The sequence below is a fragment of the Euprymna scolopes genome, chromosome 37, assembly GCF_053919585.1.
Source record: "Euprymna scolopes isolate OS-2025 chromosome 37, ASM5391958v1, whole genome shotgun sequence".
NCBI lineage: Eukaryota > Metazoa > Mollusca > Cephalopoda > Sepiida > Sepiolidae > Euprymna > Euprymna scolopes.
Window position 1 is genome coordinate 8842918 of NC_136518.1, and position 20276 is coordinate 8863193.

Sequence of the window (20276 nt, forward strand, 5' to 3'; positions counted from 1 at the left end):
AAAGCGAACACACATACATACATACATACATTTTCGCTTTTATATTTATGGACTGGGGATGGGGGGTACCCGGCGTTGCCCACGTGCTTGTAGGTGTGTGCGTTTGGGGGGGGGGTAAAGAAGAACAAAAAGGAAACTGAACCCTGTTTAAATATAAAAAAAAAAAAGGATAAAGAAACAGCGATTTAAAAAAAATGGAAAAAAAATAAGAGAGGGGGTTTGGTGACAGGTCGGCTCGAACCCGGCACCTTGAGGCCCATAGGCTAAGCCTGAACACCTGCGCTACAGCGACAGTCAATGTAAGAGCGATTAAAAAGTGAATGTCAAACATCACACTATTCCCCAGTTTTTAATGAGGTCAAATCGTTTTATTGCGGGATAGTTGACAGTCACGTTTACATCCGATTCGAATCCAGTTTCGCAGTTTTTATACTGAAAAGTGAAACCAACATGCGGCGATCCGAATATGTGGAATATTTATCTTTTTAAAGTCGGGCAAATTAAATAGACAGGCGACCCCCGTCATTAACTTGTAGATATTATCATTTAGATGTGATATAAAAAGTTTTGAGTCGACCGATCGCTTCTCAGAAAAATGCCTTTCTCAGACATACACAAAAAGCGAACATACATAAATACATTTTCGCTTATATATATATATATATATATATATATATAGATAGATAACTCAAAATATAGTATCTGTTTTGTCCGCAGGAGGAACAGTCTAAGCCTGAAGCAATCTTAACTTTTATCCCGATTCAATTTTGCCCCTACTCCAACCATAGAATTAAAAAAAAACAACCCTGCATTCTAACTTTTTCCCCCATGCAAGAGGAAAAGAGTAATTAAATCGGACAATTTTTTTTTATTATTTTACCCGAATGGATCAAAGAGGATTGCAATTTGCATCGTTATGAGATGCTTTCGATAAGTTTCCAGACTTTTTTATACAGCCATTTAAAATTGTTGTAGACTCTTGAAAATTCAGTATGTTATTGCTATGCATCTTCTGAGATGACTGACCAATTTTTATGATTTCAGGTAAAAATGAACAGCTACAACAGGAATTGGAATACACCCTACTAAAGCCTGATTGTCACAGCTGGTGAATTTAAAAAATGCAATCTGGATGTGAGGACATTTTAGAAGAATGATATGCAATAAAATTCTGTTTTAAACTTGAAAAAATGCCACAGAAACGTATGAAATGCTTCAGACTACTTTTGCATGAATCGAGCATCAGATTTTGAGTGGCATAAGAGATTTAAGGAAAACAGGGAACCTGAGGGATGGTGAGAGGTGTGGAATGGGTAAGGATCAGAGTTGATTGGCCAAATAAAGAATTTCATGGATAAGGACTGTTGTGTGTCTATAGAGACAATAAGGGCACATGTCAGTGATAGAAGTGAGGGAACTGTACACACAATTATTTATGAGGAACTGAAGATGCGGATCATTTGCACAAAGTTTGTCCCAAAGGTGCTCAGAGAAGATCAGAAAGAAAGATGGATAGATGGTCGAGCAGATCTATTCAGATCCCACAGTTCTTGATGCTCTGGTAACCTGTGATGAACGCATCTCCTAACTATGCTGACACAAAATGAGTATCAAGACAGTTCTTCACCTTCCCAATAGTCCAGACGTGTCTCCCTATAAGGAACTCTTTAGAGGCTGTCATTATGAGACAAAAGAGGCTGTGATGAGGGTCATTGAGATGACCACACAAGAGAACTTCCACGGAGCCTTCAAGAAGTTGTTGGAACGGTACAACAAGTGCACTGCAGCCAGAGAAGATTACTTCAAAGGGGACTAGGGTTTCATTTCTGTACAATCAATAATAGTGCCCATATGTAAAAAGTCTGGAAACGTATTTATGGCACCTCATATGATGACTGAACTTATGCATTTATGACCTGAAAGTTTCATCTCTCTGTTGCAGATATTGACTGTATGAGGCTAAGAAAGCAACCAATCATGGACGTGCATCAGAAGCAGAGGTGTCATTGAATTTCTTCATGCAGAAAATAAAAACTGAACTGATCAACATTTACTGGCACCTGCTGAACGTTCCCAAAACTGATGCAGTTTTTGTCCGCATAGATGCGTTCGTCAATTTTCTTATTGAAATAGTTGTGAATGAGGTATCCTATTGAATGCGAAACATTCATCCGCTAACTCAGATATTCCAACAGAGAGATCTTCTTAAGATTCTGACCACCCTTGTAAGTGCAATTGTTTGAATCTTTCTTGCACTTGGTTCACCAGTTATATTTGCCAGGTAATTTTTTTTCATGAGTTCAGTTGCTCCTATAAATACTGAAACGACAGATCTTCCCAATATTCCAATTTCTTTTAAAGTCATACATAAGACCTTGACAGATGTGAATGACAGTATATTCTGGACTTTTATAACAGAGACAGTTTATTGCTGACAAAAGTGCATCAAGAATCATGATGTGATGACTATGTAGAAAAATAAATTCTGAAGCACAAACGTCACTCGTTATAGTGGTACCACTCTTGTCTTTGTAGCTCTTCAACATTTTAGTTTTTGAGTTAAAAGTAGGAGGCTGTACTTTTGTAATTCTATTTGTCAGCATTGGATTTGAAAAACAACCATGTTCTTGGGAAATTCTTGTTCAGGAAAGTTCCATCCACAATACGCATTATTTGTGACAAACTCATCACGTTAGAACAAACACAAAAGAAGCAGTATTAGAGATACTCACCAATCCTTTGGTCGAAGATGTGGTCAAAGGTAACAACGCCGCTTTTAAGGAGATGTTTGTGCATAACACTTCGTATACTACAAAAAAAAAAAAAAAAAATATATATATATATATATATATTTATAACAAGGAAGCATCATTTATTCGGTTCAATTTACAGCATATCAACCTTTTTTAGTTTAGAAATGTTGAGCAAGATTCGATAAAGTAGTCAAAAATCAAATATATCACAAATAAATGTTACCAAAGGCAAGATAAATTACTCTTCTACCTAGGTGGGTAGGTTTTTAGTGTTTTTACTTAATGTAAAATGTCTATTCGGATTGAAAAATAAGTAATGTCAACCCGTACATGAGCACAAGGAAAAATGGCTGCAATGTATTTGTTATGCAGTCAATTTTTCTTGTGCTCGCGTGAATACATTGCAAAGTTTTTCAAACTGAATACACATTTTACATTAAATAAAAACACCAAAAACCTACCCAGCTAGGAAGATGAATAACTTATCTTGCCTTTGGTAGCATTTATCTTATATAATTGATTTCTTTGTCACTTTACCGAATCTCTGGAGCGTAAAGAAAACCTGTTTAGTAGAAATAGATAACAAGATATTTGTGTGTGTGTGTGTGTGTGGGTGTGTGTGTGTGTGTGTGTGTGTGTGTGTGTGTGGGTGTATTTATAAGTTAATCAGAGAATAGGATAGATGCAAGAGATAAAAGAAAGAGCATGAACAGAAAATGGAAAATAAAACGGTATATACGAAACGAACAAACATTGTAAAGAGGAACATAGAAACATAAATAGACAAGCAGACTACCCAGTGTTGTCCGGTCATCAAATATGCATAAATAATATATGTTAATTCATACAGGAACTGAGACAAGTGCATGCAAGCATTATGTTTTGTTCTATATAAGTCACTTCCTGTAAGTAAAAAAAAAAAAACAATACTAGAGCTGAGATCGAAACCAAAGCTTAAAGACCAAGTTGAGTACAATAACCATTAGACCAGCTTGACAAAATCTTTAAAAAGTCTTTTCAAACTAAGAGAGAAAAGAGAGAGACAGGTACCAAAGAGAATGAAAAAAAGTTTTAAAATTATAAAAGGAATTTAAAAAATTTCAAAAAAACAGTTATACGAGTAGACAATGCCAAATTCCTCTTGAAGGCATGTGAAAAAAGTCTTCATTTTATCAATCTTCAGAGCTGGAAGAAGTATTTTTGTTTCAAGAAAGAAACTAAACCAAATTGCATAATATTCTTGGAAAGAACAGTTTAACATGCAAGAAATTGCTAGAAGTAAATATTGATCTGTCAGATGCAATGCTATTTAGGTCTAAGCTGTATTTTTGGCTTAACTTAGTTTTATAAATTAAGAAATGTACAGTTGGAATTCTTAGAATACAAAGATCCTGACGTGTGTATGTGTCACTCACATCAAAATGTTACCCATGTGTCTGAAGAACACGAATATATGTACACATTTTTTTTTAAAGAAAAAAAAGTTACATTGTAATGCACATCGAAAAAAAAAAAAAAAAAATTTTTATCTCTCGACTTTTTTCCTTTTTATTTATTCCTTCACCATTTCGAGCTAACTCAAAGGACATTCAACTCGACCTACCTATAGTTTTGTTTGTAACGACACAATGCTCTTTAATAGACGTGAGGGAACACCAAATGTACACATATCCATAGCAACGGTAAAAACTTTAGAAAAAAACTTTCAGTCTGTAATGGAAATGCTACTAAGGCTAAGCTTCTTTCCTTTAACAATCACAAGAAATCTTAATCACCAATTGATATAACTATGAGCGTTCATCATTCAAACTCTGTGGCTTAACAGTCACAGGTAACACGAATATATTAAAGACATTGCCAAAGCAGCCGCAAAAAAGTTTGGCTCCCACTACCATGCTAGAAAACCACTGAAAGTATGCTATATCTTTACAAAGTCACCATTCACCAATGCATAAAGTATTGTTGACGTATCAACCCTTTTTAAGCAATTTCCTCTGAAGAACCAAATACAGACTGTAATCGTTTCCTTCTATATGATTAATTGAACACAAGTTGTTTAAAAACATGGGTGCAATCATGAATCGTTTGAAGCCCTATCCAGCTTTAAAGAGTTCAAAACCAGATCCAAAACTTAATAGGTGATGCCCTTTTCTATTCCCTACATTCCCATAAGAGAGATATTGCGAGCCTGTTTCCGCTCTATCAATATTTTCATAGCAAGTGCTCGACTGAACTCCAATCTATGGTTTCCCCTTGCCAAACTTTCATAAAACACGTTCAACTAGCTACAACTGCTATCAACAATTTCCCCCCCTAACTGTGCCAAAATCTATATGCAGATTCCATGAACAAAGCTTGTTTCCTAGAACTGCCCTCCTGGGTAACATTGTTCTGCTGGACTGCTTCCTGGTTGAAAGCAACATGATAGCCTTCAAATCCAATGTAAACAAATTCTTGTTAAGCTGTTCCCATCAATAATCAAATTCTACACAATTTACAGCATTAAAGATTCCTACATTACCAACTTACATTCATTAACATTTATCCTTGAGTGGCCATCGAGCCTTAATAAGTGGTGATTACCAAGTAAAAAAAAAAAAAAAAAAAAAAAAAAAAAAGTTTGTCTGAATGTTAGGATGAAAAGTTTTAACACTGGCAATCAGTAGTCAGAAAGGTTTCTTATTCTTCTGGTATTCGAAGCATTAAATGTTTGGCCCCATTCTATTTACAGGCTGAAGGTTATTTTTTTTTTTTAATTCGTTTAAGAGAAAGAGTTCATGACTACTGCCAACGTATTTTCACTCATTAGTCTCGACAGTATATACAAGTATTTTGTTACTAATGCAGAAAGAAACTTCTGCTTAACTGGATCTCCGTACATTAAAAGGAAAAAAAAAAAAAAAATGACCTTGTGCCAAACTGCTTCCATGGGGAGAGAATATTAAATTAGAACAGATGGATTAAAAAAAAAAAATAACGAATATTGTCCACTTATATACAATTAAAGTTCGAAAGGATATGAGTTTTCCTCAACTCTTTAACTGCACCACTGACTACATCCTTGATCATTTCTTGGATATATGAGGTGCCTCGAATAAGTTTCCAGACTTTTTTTTTTTTTTTTTTAATTGTCATAGACTCTTGAAAATTCAGTATGTTATTGCTATACATCTTATGACTGACCAATTTTTATGATTTCAGCTTCAAATAAACAACTACAGCAGGAATTGGAATACACCCTACTAAAGCCCGATTGTCACAACTGGAGAATTTCAAAAATGAAATCTGGATGTGAGGATATGTAAAAAAAAACGGTATGCAATAAATTTGTGCTTTAAACTGGGAAAAAAAATACCAGAAACGTATGGAATATTTCAGACTGCTTTTGGACTATCTTGCATGAATAGAGCATCAGTTTTCAAGTGGCATAAGAGATTCAAAAAAGGCAAGGAGTCTATGAGGGATGATGATGATGTGTGGGAGGAGTAAAGAAGTCAGAACACCAGAGTTGATTTTTTTTTTTTTTTTTTTTGGTATAAGAGTCACCACTTATCAAGGCCCGGAGGCCACTCGAGGATAAGGGTTATCGAGTGTACAGTAATCACTGGGAGAATATCACAGTAATCATTAGTAATGGAAATTTGGTAGATTGGATTACTTAAGGGGCGATTCATCAAGAATTTGTTTATGTTGGACTTGAAGACAACCAAGTTGTAGTCAGCTGGGAAACAGGCAAACGGAAGGGAGTTCCACAGGCGTGCAGTTCTAAGGATTGGTTGGTTGGTTGTTTTTGTTTTACGGCATATCAACCCTTTTCGGGTTATTTAATGCCGAATCCAAAGATTTTGAAGAAACATTTTTTAATAGAATATATTTGTTGTTTTCAAGTCGGTTTCTATTTAACCCATAGTTGGGACCCTAACAGGTACTACCACTCCAGGTCAGAGTGGACCTGGGAGCAATGGCAATTAAAGGGTGGCTCCACACTCCTCAAAGCCCACAAGCTGGGGCCTCACCACTGGATATAGTTTAAGGTCATATCCAGGACCCAGTTCTAAGGAAGAAGCTTTGTTCATGGAATCTACATTTTGACTTGGGCACAGTCAAAGAGTGGGGGAAATTATTGACAGTGGTTTCAGCTAGACGAGTGTTTTTCGTTGATTAGCTAAATAAAGAATTTCATGGATAAGGACTGTCGTTTGTCAGTGTGGGAACTGTACACACAATTATTTGTAAGGAACTGAAGATGTGAAAGATTTGCGCAAAGGGTGTTCAGAAAAGATCAGAAAGAAAGACGTAATGAGGATCAAGACAGTTCCTCACCCTCCCTATAGTCTAGACCTTGCTCCCTGTGACCTTTTGGTTATTCCCTAAGCTCAAGGGAAACTTTAGAGGCTGTTATGAGACAACTGAGGAGATTAAAGAGGTTGTGACGAAGGTCATTGACATGCTCACACAAGAAGACTTCCAGAACTTGTTGGAATGGTACAAGTGCATTGCAGCCGGAGGAGATTACTTTGAATGCGATTTGACTTTCATGTGTGTACTATCAATAAAAGTGCACATACGAAAAAAAAAAAAAGTTTGGTAACTTATTGAAGAGCCCTCGTATATATGAAAATATATGAACATGTGTATGTGTGTGTATTTCGTTGAGAATCTACATAAAAATAATTTGCATTGTCTTAATAATTATAAAACTCTGCGGATCATCCGAGCGTCCTTGCTTGCTTCAATCTTGTATTGCGATAAAGTCATTCTTGTCTGTTTATTCAAAATTCAATTAATATGTAAAAAACCTACACTGTTTATTCAAAATTCAATTAATATGTAAAAAACCTACACTGTTTATTCAAAATTCAATTAATATGTAAAAAACCTACACTGTTTATTCAAAATTCAATTAATATGTAAAAAACCTACACTGTTTATTCAAAATTCAATTAATATGTAAAAAACCTACACTGTTTATTCAAAATTCAATTAATATGTAAAAAACCTACACTGTTTATTCAAAATTCAATTAATATGTAAAAAACCTACACTGTTTATTCAAAATTCAATTAATATGTAAAAAACCTACACTGTTTATTCAAAATTCAATTAATATGTAAAAAACCTACACTGTTTATTCAAAATTCAATTAATATGTAAAAAACCTACACTGTTTATTCAAAATTCAATTAATATGTACAAAACCTACACTGTTTATTCAAAATTCAATTAATATGTACAAAACCTACACTGTTTATTCAAAATTCAATTAATATGTAAAAAACCTACACTGTTTATTCAAAATTCAATTAATATGTAAAAAACCTACACTGTTTATTCAAAATTCAATTAATATGTAAAAAAAACCTACACTGTTTATTCAAAATTCAATTAATGTGTAAAAAAAACCTACACTGTTTATTCAAAATTCAATTAATATGTAAAAAAACTACAGTTTATTCAAAATTCAATTAATATGTAAAAAAACTACAGTTTATTCAAAATTCAATTAATATGTAAAAAACCTACACTGTTTATTCAAAATTCAATTAATATGTACAAAACCTACACTGTTTATTCAAAATTCAATTAATATGTACAAAACCTACACTGTTTATTCAAAATTCAATTTATATGTAAAAAACCTACACTGTTTATTCAAAATTCCATTAATATGTAAAAAACCTACACTGTTTCACATTTTTCATACTTCAAACGGACTTCTATAACACTTTATTCCAGCATGATTTCCATCATTCAAACACTACCGAACGGACTGAAAAATATTCTTATATAAAAATTGTTCGTTGTGCAGTTTAAAAAAATAAATAAAATATTCGATTTTCTCTGATAGACATAAGAAAAGTGCAAAAACAAGTTCACATATTTTGTTAGATTAAAATTATCCCAATTGCAATTATAATAATTATCCAAATGAAGAATTTCTTTCTCTTTAGAAAATACACGCACGTTTGGCTACCTTCATAAAATTACCACAGCCATTCTCTATGCCTATTAGCATGACCACGTGGTTGAACACAGGAAACTTTAGGCACCCTTTACCTACATGTTGATTTGGCAATGACATCACGCTGTCATGTTCACTGGCCTCCTTCTCTCTTGGTAGCCGTGGTTTTACTTATCTCCTCTTACTTATGGTATACCCAAGCAAGTCTACAGAGCTAAGTGAGTAATGACACTTTTATTCAGACGTAAGTCATACTTGGCCATACTATCCATGAAGCCCTTCAGATTGCTGTCATAACTGAAGATATGAAAGATTTGTGCAAAGGGTGTTCAGAAACAATATAGTTTAGTAGTGTTTGAATATATGGTTGAGTGGCAGTTTTAGTCATTTAGAACTGCTTTAAAGCTTTAGCGCTCACTCATTTTCAACCAAATTTCAAACAATTATTACAGTTTATAGATCACCTTCTCAGCTATTTTTTGAAAAAATTTTTTTTTTCAATTTTCGTTCAATAAAACAAATTATGATAAATTTACTGGTGTTTAAAATAGTAAAAAAAAAAAAAACACAAAAAAAAACAAAGAGATAAGCGACGTTTTTTATGACTGGTTTCCACAGCAACCACGTTACTTTAGTGATTACTGTTGCTACCAATTCACCGCTCTCGCGAAAAGTAACAAGTGAAACAGAATGAAAGGGAGATAACTGGGGGGATCTTATTGAAAGACGAGTGCCATACATTGTTATTACATATGCGTATGTTATGTTTATGAGGACAAAAAAATAAGACTGAAATTAAATAAAAAAGAAGTGAATTTACTGGAAGCCTGGAAAAATCATGGATTACAATAGAAAAATGCGAGCATGAAAAGTAATATGGTTAAGCTTGAACATGGAAAAGTAAAGGACTAGTTGTTAAAACTGGAAAAGAAAAGGACAAGATATTCTAGTAAAAAATATAAATTTATAACTTAAAATATTGCAGCATTAAGAGTTCTTTTTATAATCAATTCTTAATGCTGCAATATCTTAAGTTATAAATTTATTATATTTTATACAAGAATATCTTGTCCTTTTTCCAGTTTTAACAACTAGCCCTTTACTTTTCCATGTTTAAGCTAAACCATATTACTTTTCATGCTCACATTTTTCTTTTGTAATATATCCTATTTATTCAAAAGAAATCTACATTCAATGCGTACCTTCATTTGCATATTACATTAAATAAAATCTATTTTAATAATTAGTTCAATTTTATTTCGTTGTAATAAAATCATTTTAATTGTTCTATTTAGAAATATTATCTAAAGTTAATTTATTTAATTTATATTTAATTTGATTTTCTATTATTAATAGCTGACAACAGTTGCGTTTAAAACTGGAAGTTTATTTAAGCTATGAGAGTTATTTCCTTTTTAAGCTACAAAAGTTACTTAGTGTTTGATTTTCATAAACAAAAATGGAGGTGCTTTTCTAAATCCAACCGTCACTTTTCGTAAAAAGTTAGGCTGTTCCGTGTATCTTGACTAGTATGCAACTAATCCCTCTGCCCGGCAATATGTTTCGACTGGGCAAGGCCAGGCATATGCAGCTAGTTTATGTATAAAAATTTCAAGGGAAGACAATGGAAGTGGTCTCAAATCTTAAATCTTAGTTAGTTTGTTTGTTTTTTAAATTTTAATTAGAATTTGTAAATTTGCAATTTAATAGAGCAAAAGTCTTTAAAATAAATAAAATTTTAAATTAACTTATCGTCCCGTCTTTATAAAGCCTAAAAAGATTTTTCCCAAGAATGTTTTTTTTTCTTTTTTTTTTGTGCGGGATATGTTCGATTCTACATTAAAATTACACTATTATGCGTCTTTAAGCCAGTATCATAGAAGATTATTGTATCTTCCTTATAACATAAGGACACCATGAGATTCTGTCATTTGGATCTTGTTGACTCCGAATGGTAGATTTTATTTTGTTTTACTTAAATTCTACTTAATAATTTTCCATAATTTTTGGTATACACTAATAATTTCAACTGACAAGTATATCCATACGTTTTCATGTTATTTTGAACTGATATATTTCAATTGTGTATTAATCGAAATTAGCAGGACCTGTGGAAATTCCACAGCAACATCTTTCATATGTAATATATGGCTGCTAGGCATTCTGTGGACATTCACCGTCAATGGAGACTGATATTATTACAGCCCATTTTTAAAACTGTAAAAGTTTTTTTTTATCTAAGTAATCTAGTTAATGTAGTGTTAGAATATATGTGGTTATTACAGTTTATCTTCAAAATCTGTGATATATTTCCATTGTATGGATGCCCTGCACAAAAGAAACCCGATATTATTACACCATCTTTAGGCAGAACAGATACTACCCTTGGATCCTAGCCAGTTTTTTTTTATTTTTTTAAATTTTATTTTTTACATTGCATCTTCAGTGATCAGGAGATCCTATTTATTAAAAAGAATAAAAGGTGATAAAATACAACTAACATTAAATTAATATATATATAGAGACATGCTAATTCTCATACAAATTATATAAATGGAACTACCATAAAAAATCTGGAGTTTTATGAACTTTTTGGGGGTACTTACTTAGAATTACACTTAATAAAAAAATAAATTGATCAAATAGTTAAAGAAAAAAATGGAAAATTAAAATTTTTTATGAAGCGAGGCTCTATTTTTAGATCGCCTATTTTTTTTTTTTTCAAATTAACCTTAAATCAGAAGGAGACAACTCAATTCAAACTACCAAGTCTTCTAATGGTTACAACTTATTCTAATAATTGGTGAACATTTTAATAATGAGATTATATATATATATATATATATATATATATATATATATATATATATATATATACACACACACACACAGTGTTCTAAAGAATTTGGTATGCGTTTGATTACCGACTTGGGTACTTACTTAGAATTACACTTAAAAAAATTTTTTTAAATAAATTGATCAAGTAGTCTTCCTGTTTTTTTTTTTTTTTAAGAAAATCAAATTTTATTATGAAGCAAGTCACTATTTTTTAGATTGGCTGTTTTTTTTTTGTTTTTTTAAAATTCACCTTAAATCAGGAGGAGACAACTCAATTCGAATTATCAAGTCTTCTAATGGCTACAATTTATTCTTATAATTGAAAAAAATTTTTTAAATTACACACACACACACACACACACACACACACACACACACACACACACACACACACACACACACACAGTGTTCCAAAAACTTTGGCATGAGTTTGATTACCGACTTGATGTGTGCAGAGTCACAGGCAATGCTCATATTGAACATTTGTGAAAATCATAGAATCTACAAATCTTTGTACATTCCTCAATTCTCTACCTATATAAGAGTCAGGTACATCCAAGGATGGAGTACTGTTGCCACATCTGGGCAGGAGCTGCTAGAAGCAGCTTATCCTACCTTGACAGAGTTCAAAATCGACTTCATAACCTAGTGGAGGATGCCCTTTTCTCTCCCCTGCAACCTCTTTCTCACAGAAGAGACGTTGCAAGCCTGTCTCTGATTTATCATTATTTTCATGGCAAGTGCTCGTCTGAGCTCCAATCTATGGTCCCCCCATTGCCAAACTTACATGAGAAATACTCGTCTATCTGAAAACACTATCAATAATCTCCCCTACTCTTTATCTGTGCCTAAACCTAAACAGATTCCATGAACAAAGTTTCTTTCTTGGAACTGTCCGCATGTGGAACTCTTCTATTTGCCTGCTTTCCAGTTGACTATAATATGGTCGTCTTCAAGTCTAACAGAAACAAGTTCTTGATAAGCCGTTTCTCTTAAGTAATCCAATTTACCAAATTTCCACTAACAATTACTACGGCATTGTCCCGTTGACCACTGTACACTTATTAACCCTTATCCTTGAGTGGCCTCTGGCCTTGATAAGTGGGGACTCTTTTGTATAAAAAAAAAACCTATGCAGATGAGGATAGCAGTTCTGCCATACTTTGTTGGATTGTCATACCCATGTTGATACAGATAGAGTCTCGTCTTATTTTCTTTCATCTAACAAAAAAAAAAAAAAACCCAAGATTATTCAAGAATGTGGAGGTCGAGTTAGCACTAAAAACCCAATTTTCCAGCTATTTCTATTGTTTTTTTATATCTTCATATCTTTTCAACTTTTGCTGGTGTCTACAGCCACAATTAATACAGGACTCTACATTGCGAGTGAAACAGTCACATTTGCAAGTGATTTTTCAAAATGGCGACCAGAAATAATGAGACGTTTATCTTTTGGCGATTGTGCTTCTTTCACTGACAATCTTCCAAAGCTCATAACTGAGTGAAAAAATTTTTCAACTTTTATTTTTTTTTAATAAAACGAACAAAGTCAAATTATTTAAACAATAAAAGTTTAATAGAACAATATACTTTGTTTTTTAACGAAGGCTGTTTTAAAAAAACCATCTGAAAAAATAAGAATGTTTATACCTTCATAAAATTTGTTGGATTTTTAAAATTACACTTGTTAAAACTCGTCTCACAGAACGAAGATGTCATATTCTAAAAATCATGTGGGTTTGCCTAGTAACTTTTCTATTTGTCTAGTAAACGAAAGTACGTCCAAGGATGGAATACTGCTGCCATATCTGGGCAGGAGCTGTTAAAAATAGCCTATCCTGCCTTGACAGAGTACAAAATAGACTTCGTGGCTTAGTGGGGGATGCCCACTTCTCTTCCCTTCAACCTCTCTCCCACAGAAGAGATGTTGCGAGCCTGTCTTTGTTTTACCGTTATTTCCATGGCAAGTGCTCGCCTGAGCTCCAATCTCTGGTCCCCCCTCGCCAATCTTTTACGAAAAGCACCAGTCTAGCTGAAGCCACTGTCAAAAATTTTCCCCACTCTTTATCTGTGCCTAAATCCAAACGTAGATTCCATGAACACAGCTTCTTTCTTAGAACAGTACGCCAGTGGAACTCTGTTCCGTCTGCCTGTTTCCCACCTGACTACAACTTGGATGTCTTCAAATCCAACGTAAACAAATTTCTGATGAACCGCCCCCTTAAGTAGACACTTTATGAAATCTCAACACTAACGTACAGCGTACTGTACATGCAATAACCCTTGTCCCTGAGTGGCTTCCGGGCCTTGATAAGTGGTGACCTTTTAAAAAAAAAAAAAAAAATTTAGTTGTCGAAGGTAAACTAAAAGATAAATGTGTCCATAGAGCCCTTTAATACGAGGTGCCTTCGATAAGTTTCCAGATTTTTTTTTTTTTACAGGCATTTGAAATTGTCGTAGACTCTTGAAAATTAAGTATGTTATTGCTATACATACTGTCAGATGACAGACCAATTTTTAGCATTTCAGGTTTAAATGAACAGCTACAGCAGGAACTGGAAAACACCCTACTAAAGCCTGATTGTCACAGCTGGTGAATTACAAAAATGCAATCTGGACGTGAGGACACTTTAGAAGAACGATATGCAATAAAATTCTGTTTTAAACTTGGAAAAAAAAAAAAATGCCACAGAAACGTATGAAATGTTTCAGATTGCTTTTGGACTATCTTGCATGAAGTGAGCATCAGTTTTTGAGTGGCATAAGAGATTCAAGGAAGGTAGGAAGTCTGAAGGATGATGAGGTGTGGGAGGAGTAAGGAAATCAGAACATGATTGGCCAAATAAAGAATTTCAGAGATAAGGCCCATCACGTGTCTACAGAAACAATGAGTGCACCGTTTGATGTCAGTGTGGGAACTTTACACACAATTATTCAAGAACTGAAGATGAGGAAGATTTGCACAATGTTGGTCCCAAGAGTGCTCAGAGAAGGTCAGAAAGAAAGATGTAATGGACATCAAGACAGTTCCTCACCCTCCCTATAGTCCAGACCTTGCTCCCTGTGACTTTTGGTTATTCCCTAAGCTCAAGAAAAACCTTAGAAGCTGTCGTTATGAGACAATTGAGGAGATGAAAGAGGCTGTGTCGAGCATCATTGACATGCTCACATTGGGTCTTCCAGAAATGGTTGGAATGGTCCACGTGCATTGCAGTCGGAAGAGATTACTTCGAATGGGACTAGAGTTTCATGCATGTACTATTAAGTCTGGAAACTTATTGAAGGCACCTAGGCACCTCATATATACATCTAACATATGTTGAATTATTTTAAAATGTACTAATCTTTTCAAGGAAAAATAATAACGGTGGCCATTTTGGAAACAAATGGCTACCAGTTCTGTCCTACGCTATGATATCAAGTAGTCGGTGACCATTTTATGTCAAATTTATACAGTAAAATGAACCCCATTCTAAAATTATTTCTTGTGGGTGTGCATTTTGGGAGGAAGGCAAACTTTGGGCAACTGTGTGGTTTTATGATCTTGCCACTCGTACTTAGGGTTAAGGATAAAATATTTTAGTTAATTGACCTAAGAAAAAAAATAGTCTAGAAATATGAGATCATGTTATAAACGAAACTAAGCCCCCCCCTCTCTGCTCCTAATACATTTTTTAAAGACAGTAAAAAATGATTTTAAGGCGAAGGGGGTTAACGGATGGTGTTAATCTAAAAAATATACCAATTGAGGGATCTTTTTTATTAGTTTGTATTTAATTGTTGGGTTATAATGGGTTTGTATTATTGTACACATAGATTCGATAAAGTTGTCAAAAAACAAATATATAACAAATAAATGTTATCAAAGGCAAGATGAGTTACTTTTCTTCCAAACTGGATATATTTGTGTTTGGAAAATTCAAAATGGCCCCCGACTCTCTTAAACACGGTAAGTTTGGGAAAAGGTGTTATAAATAATAAACTAGACAAAATACTGTTAGAAACTAGCTCAATATATGTTACCGTGACATAAGTTGACATATTCGGTGTTTTTTAATAGTATTGTCTAGTTTTTTATTTATAACACCTTTTCCCAAACTTACCGTGTTAAAGAGAGTCGGGCGCCATTTTGAATTTTCCAATACATCGGGAAACACTGTTTTTCGAGCTGAATAAACATGTTACATCGAATAAAAACACAAAAAATATATCCAGTTTGGCCGAAAAGTAACTTATCTTGCCTTTGATAACATTTATTTGTTATATATTTGTTTTTTTGACAACTTTATCGAATCTATGTGTACAGTAATACAAACCCTAATTGTTTTTATTATAAAAAAAAATAAATAATTATAATAACGAAAATATAAGAAAGAAAAAAATTCGTAGTTTGCATGAAACCGATTCAACATTTCAACGGTGTTCGCGCGCGAAAATCGAAATAGGAGGGGGGGGATGATAATAGAATTTTGGAAAGAGAAAATTTTATTTATTTTAACAATATTGATGTAATTAAAAAGATTTAAAAAAAAAAAAAACCCAGAAACAATACCCCAAAATAACTGACTGTCGCTCTGCGTGACGCTCTCATTAACCAAAATAACGGAACGACAGCGGGAGATTTTTAAATTCGTTCGCAATACAAGAAAGGATATCAGAATTTAAAAGCAGTAAAAAAAGACGGGATTTGTCATTCATTGTCAGCTATTTTATTTTTGTATTTTATTTTATTTTTTATTATTTCGAAGCAGAATTTGAATTGCCTTTTATTTCTTTTGTTCTCAATTTCGTCAACCTCCCCAAACTAAACCGTTTTTCCTTTCTATCTCCTCCTCGCCAACAACAGAATCGTTGTATCGTACGGGTTTTGTTTTTCTCTTTGAAAGGAAGGAACCATTCAAACATCATCTCCTTCCTGAAGCAACAGCGCCAAGTCTTCTTGGGTTAAATAAAATAAAAGATAAAACTTAGTAAAAGTAGTAACAGTGTGTGTGTGCGCGCGCTAGGAGACTGCTAATAATTGGGATCATTGACAAGAATCAGGCAACACGTTTGAATCTAAGAAAAACGAGATACCATTATCGGTTCAATAGTAGAATAGTGGCGCGTCGGCGCGATCGTATATATATAATCCAAAGTTAATAATCTTCCAGAGGTAAAGCAACCAATGAAGTTTTAACGAGGTTAATGCAAGAGTAGCCAATACCGAAGAAGCAGGGCAAAATATTCTTTTTAATTGTTTTATTTAAGCATTAATGTGTAGCTAAATATTAGGTACGGGCAAAATGAATGCCGATGCTCAAAATGTATAAACATTTTGACCCCTACCTTTACTTAAAAAAAAAAAAAAAAAAAAAAATTCACCAAAAATCAGGAAATTAACTAATTTTAATGAAATTTTCAGTATTTATCAAATAATGATCACGGAATATAATGACGTAATTATTTTTATTTAAATCTTAGTGGAAATGTATCATTTTGTTTAAACAAAAAACAAATTTACTAAAGTTATAATTTTCAATAGTAAATAAAAAACGCAAGAATTTATTTTTGCTTTTTTTTTATAAAGCATCGTAATTTGTAACAATAAAAATAAAATAATTTTTATAGGAACATTACGAAAAAAGCCCCTAAATCCGTATTAATGAATTCGATATAACTAAGAAAAATGAATTTCTCGAACTACCGATATTACCATTGAATTAAGCATTGTTTATTTAATATTTTCACACAAGAACAAAAAATTATAATTGCAAAAAATATTTCTTTTTAATTACAGATTTCACATAATTTTTATATGCAAAGCTTTTAATAATTTCCTTGATCGCAAGAATGTGAAACTTTCGGCGTAACATTTTTTTTTTGTATAATATTGAACAATAATTAAAATAAAATAATTTTAAAAAAATAGGAACATAGAAAAATTATTAAATTAAAAATGTCAAAATTAATACAAACGTTCAGAAAAGAAATGTACGGATGCGCGACTCGGGGGGGGGACTTCCTCCTTTTTAATTACATGACGTCATTTTCACAATCTTTCGACTGCCTGAAATTTTGGGCCTTCGTAATTTTCGTGTTTACGAAATTTTTAGTTTGTTGTGTGTGTGTGTGTGTGTGTGTGTGTGTGTTTAATTTAATTCAATATCTTAGGACTTTACTAATTATCTTTGAAATAGATCCAGAAAACTAATATTTATCTTTTAAAGGATTTTTAGCTGAATTGGGTAGCTCGCCGTGAAAACATTTCTCATAACTTTTTTTTTTTTTTTTTTTTTTTTTTTTTCACGTTTACAAATATTTTTTTTCCTTTTGGAAATTAAGTTTAGTCCTTAATCTTTCAAATACAATCAAAAAGTTGTTTGAAACATACAAAAAAATTATAAAGCGGCTTTCAAAACGAGGCCCCCCATTTTTGCCCGTATCTACTTAATACCCATAAGCATGTTTCGGTCAGCAAGTTACAAATAACAAGTAAGATCTCTAGTTACTTGTAACTGGCTGACCGAAACATGCTTATGTGTAGCGACATATTAATGGTTATGTAAAAAATTAAATAAAAATGTATATATTACCTACATATATGGGTAAAACGGAGGGTAGCATATATGTTATACCTACATTTAATTACTTTTCCTATTCCTTCATTATTATTTCATTTCTAAATGTCATTAAGCCAGTTTTTTTTCTATTATTCATCATCCTTCTCTTCTGATGAGAAGCATTTCGCTTCGAAATGCCATGGCCTGAAGATTTTTTTTAATGTCATCTTTTCCTTATTGTTCTGATGATATAATAAAGTTATATATAACTTTTATTCCTCATCTTTCATTTAATATATATATATATGTGTGTGTGTGTGTGTGTGTGTGTGTGTGTGTGTGTGTGTGTGTGTGTGTGCGTGTGCGTGTATATATTATAGTCTGACGAAGTTACTGGATCGCTAATACGATTCAGTAACCGAAACATGTGTAACTAAACATAAAACGTATATTTGCTCTGCAATAGTATTGAGCACTACCAGTTTTTACTCTCTCTCTCTCTCTCTCTATATATATATATACACACACACACACTTTTTTTACATAAGCAGTAATATGTTGCTACACATTCATGAGCATGTTTCGGTCATCTAGTTACTAATAACTAGAGATCTCTTCAGGCGATATACAGCTTGTATGAAAGCAAAGTTTGCAATGAAAAAATCAGGTCTTCCTCGTCAGAGGGAATAAATGGAATAAATATCAGGAGATTCCGTCAAATCTAGTGAAGGAACCTCCTGATATTAACTCGCTGTGACGAGGAAAACCTGATTTTTTTTCATTGCAAACTTTGCTTTCGTATAAACTGTATCGCCTGAAGAGATCTCTAGTTATTAGTAACTAGCTGACTGAAACATGCTCATGACTGTGTAGCAGAATATTACTGCTCATGCAGAAACAAATAAAGAGTATTCCTTTTTCTACTTCGGTATTGAGCACTTTAGTATTAACCTTATTAAACTTCATCGGTTACTTAACTTCTAGAAAACAATAACCTCAGATTACATATATTTCAAGATTGATCATATTTGTACAGTTTTGTTTAAATATATTCACAGCTAAGCATTTTTAACCTCGTTTGTTTGTGTAGTGTATTTTTAGGCAGCTTTTTTAAATTGAAGCAAACATTGTCACAAATAACAGAAATATATTGCTTTTTTTTTTTTCTAATGACCTTTTTATATGAAAATAAAAAAAAATAATGAACGCTCTAAATATATACACATTGTTCGATATTGCGGCAGTCTCGAATTTTGACAGGTGGAGGCTATACCCCCACCCGCCCTCCACAACCAACATAAAAAATAGGTGTTTACAGAATTTCTAACCAACTTTTGCCGAACAAAGCCAAAAACTTAATTTAGGGTTAGAAAAAAAAGAAGTTCAAGGTATGTGGAAGTAAAATGGTCGCATTGAACTGATGAGCTCCCGAAATGGTTGCCAAATTTTATCGATTAGTTCTGTCTGGTTCAAAAGAGTGAAAGAGCAAATTGGTACATCGCATTTACGGATTTGGTTATATTGAATATTCCGGCTTTAAGATGGCTGCTATTGAAACGACATTATCTTGACCAAATTAGTTTAACAATTAGATTCATTTAGTGACAATAGCACTGATAATGAGGTTATTTTATGACGATATTGTTTTGTCATTAAATTATTATTTGAATGGAATTGTCATAAAAAAAAAAAATAGAACGGATTTGGTTCTATAAACTGAAACAACCGACAGTTCCTATTTACAATGCCCCCCACACACACACACACACGGGACAGAGTTAGACATCAGGGTAGTTTTTTAACGTGGAGAAAAGGAACAAAAATTAATCGTCTCAGTCGTGAAGGACTTCTCCACTGACAGAACAAGAAATTGAAGTGCAGCACTGCAGCAATGCAGCATCTGAAGAACAGATACTACACTGTGATCTCAGCCGAAACGATCCAATGAGTGACCTTTTGCGACAATTGGATTTAAACGTATTAAATATACATTTCAGAAGTACATGATGAGCATTTATTTAAGGGTTGGTGTATGTGAGGGAGGGGGGGGCAATGTTTACGTAAGTCTCCGTCCATATTCAAGAGCGAATTATTAATTTTTTTAAAATTTAGATATTATAAACCACTCCAAAAATTTTTAGAATTTAGAACGCGGATCGGTTTCGAAAATAACTAGCGTAA

General features: G+C 33.1%; 1 protein-coding gene across 1 annotated transcript in view; it reads right to left on the bottom strand.

Annotated features, from left to right (window-relative positions):
• The window catches only part of LOC145261074 (G protein-coupled receptor kinase 3-like), a gene marked incomplete in the record, with an annotated part of 298219 nt that overhangs the window by 262663 nt on the left and 15280 nt on the right, over window positions 1-20276 (bottom strand). Inside the window, 1 exon segment of the mRNA XM_080119245.1 lies at window positions 2733-2809. Within this exon segment, the coding sequence (XP_079975371.1) occupies window positions 2733-2809 (77 nt within the window).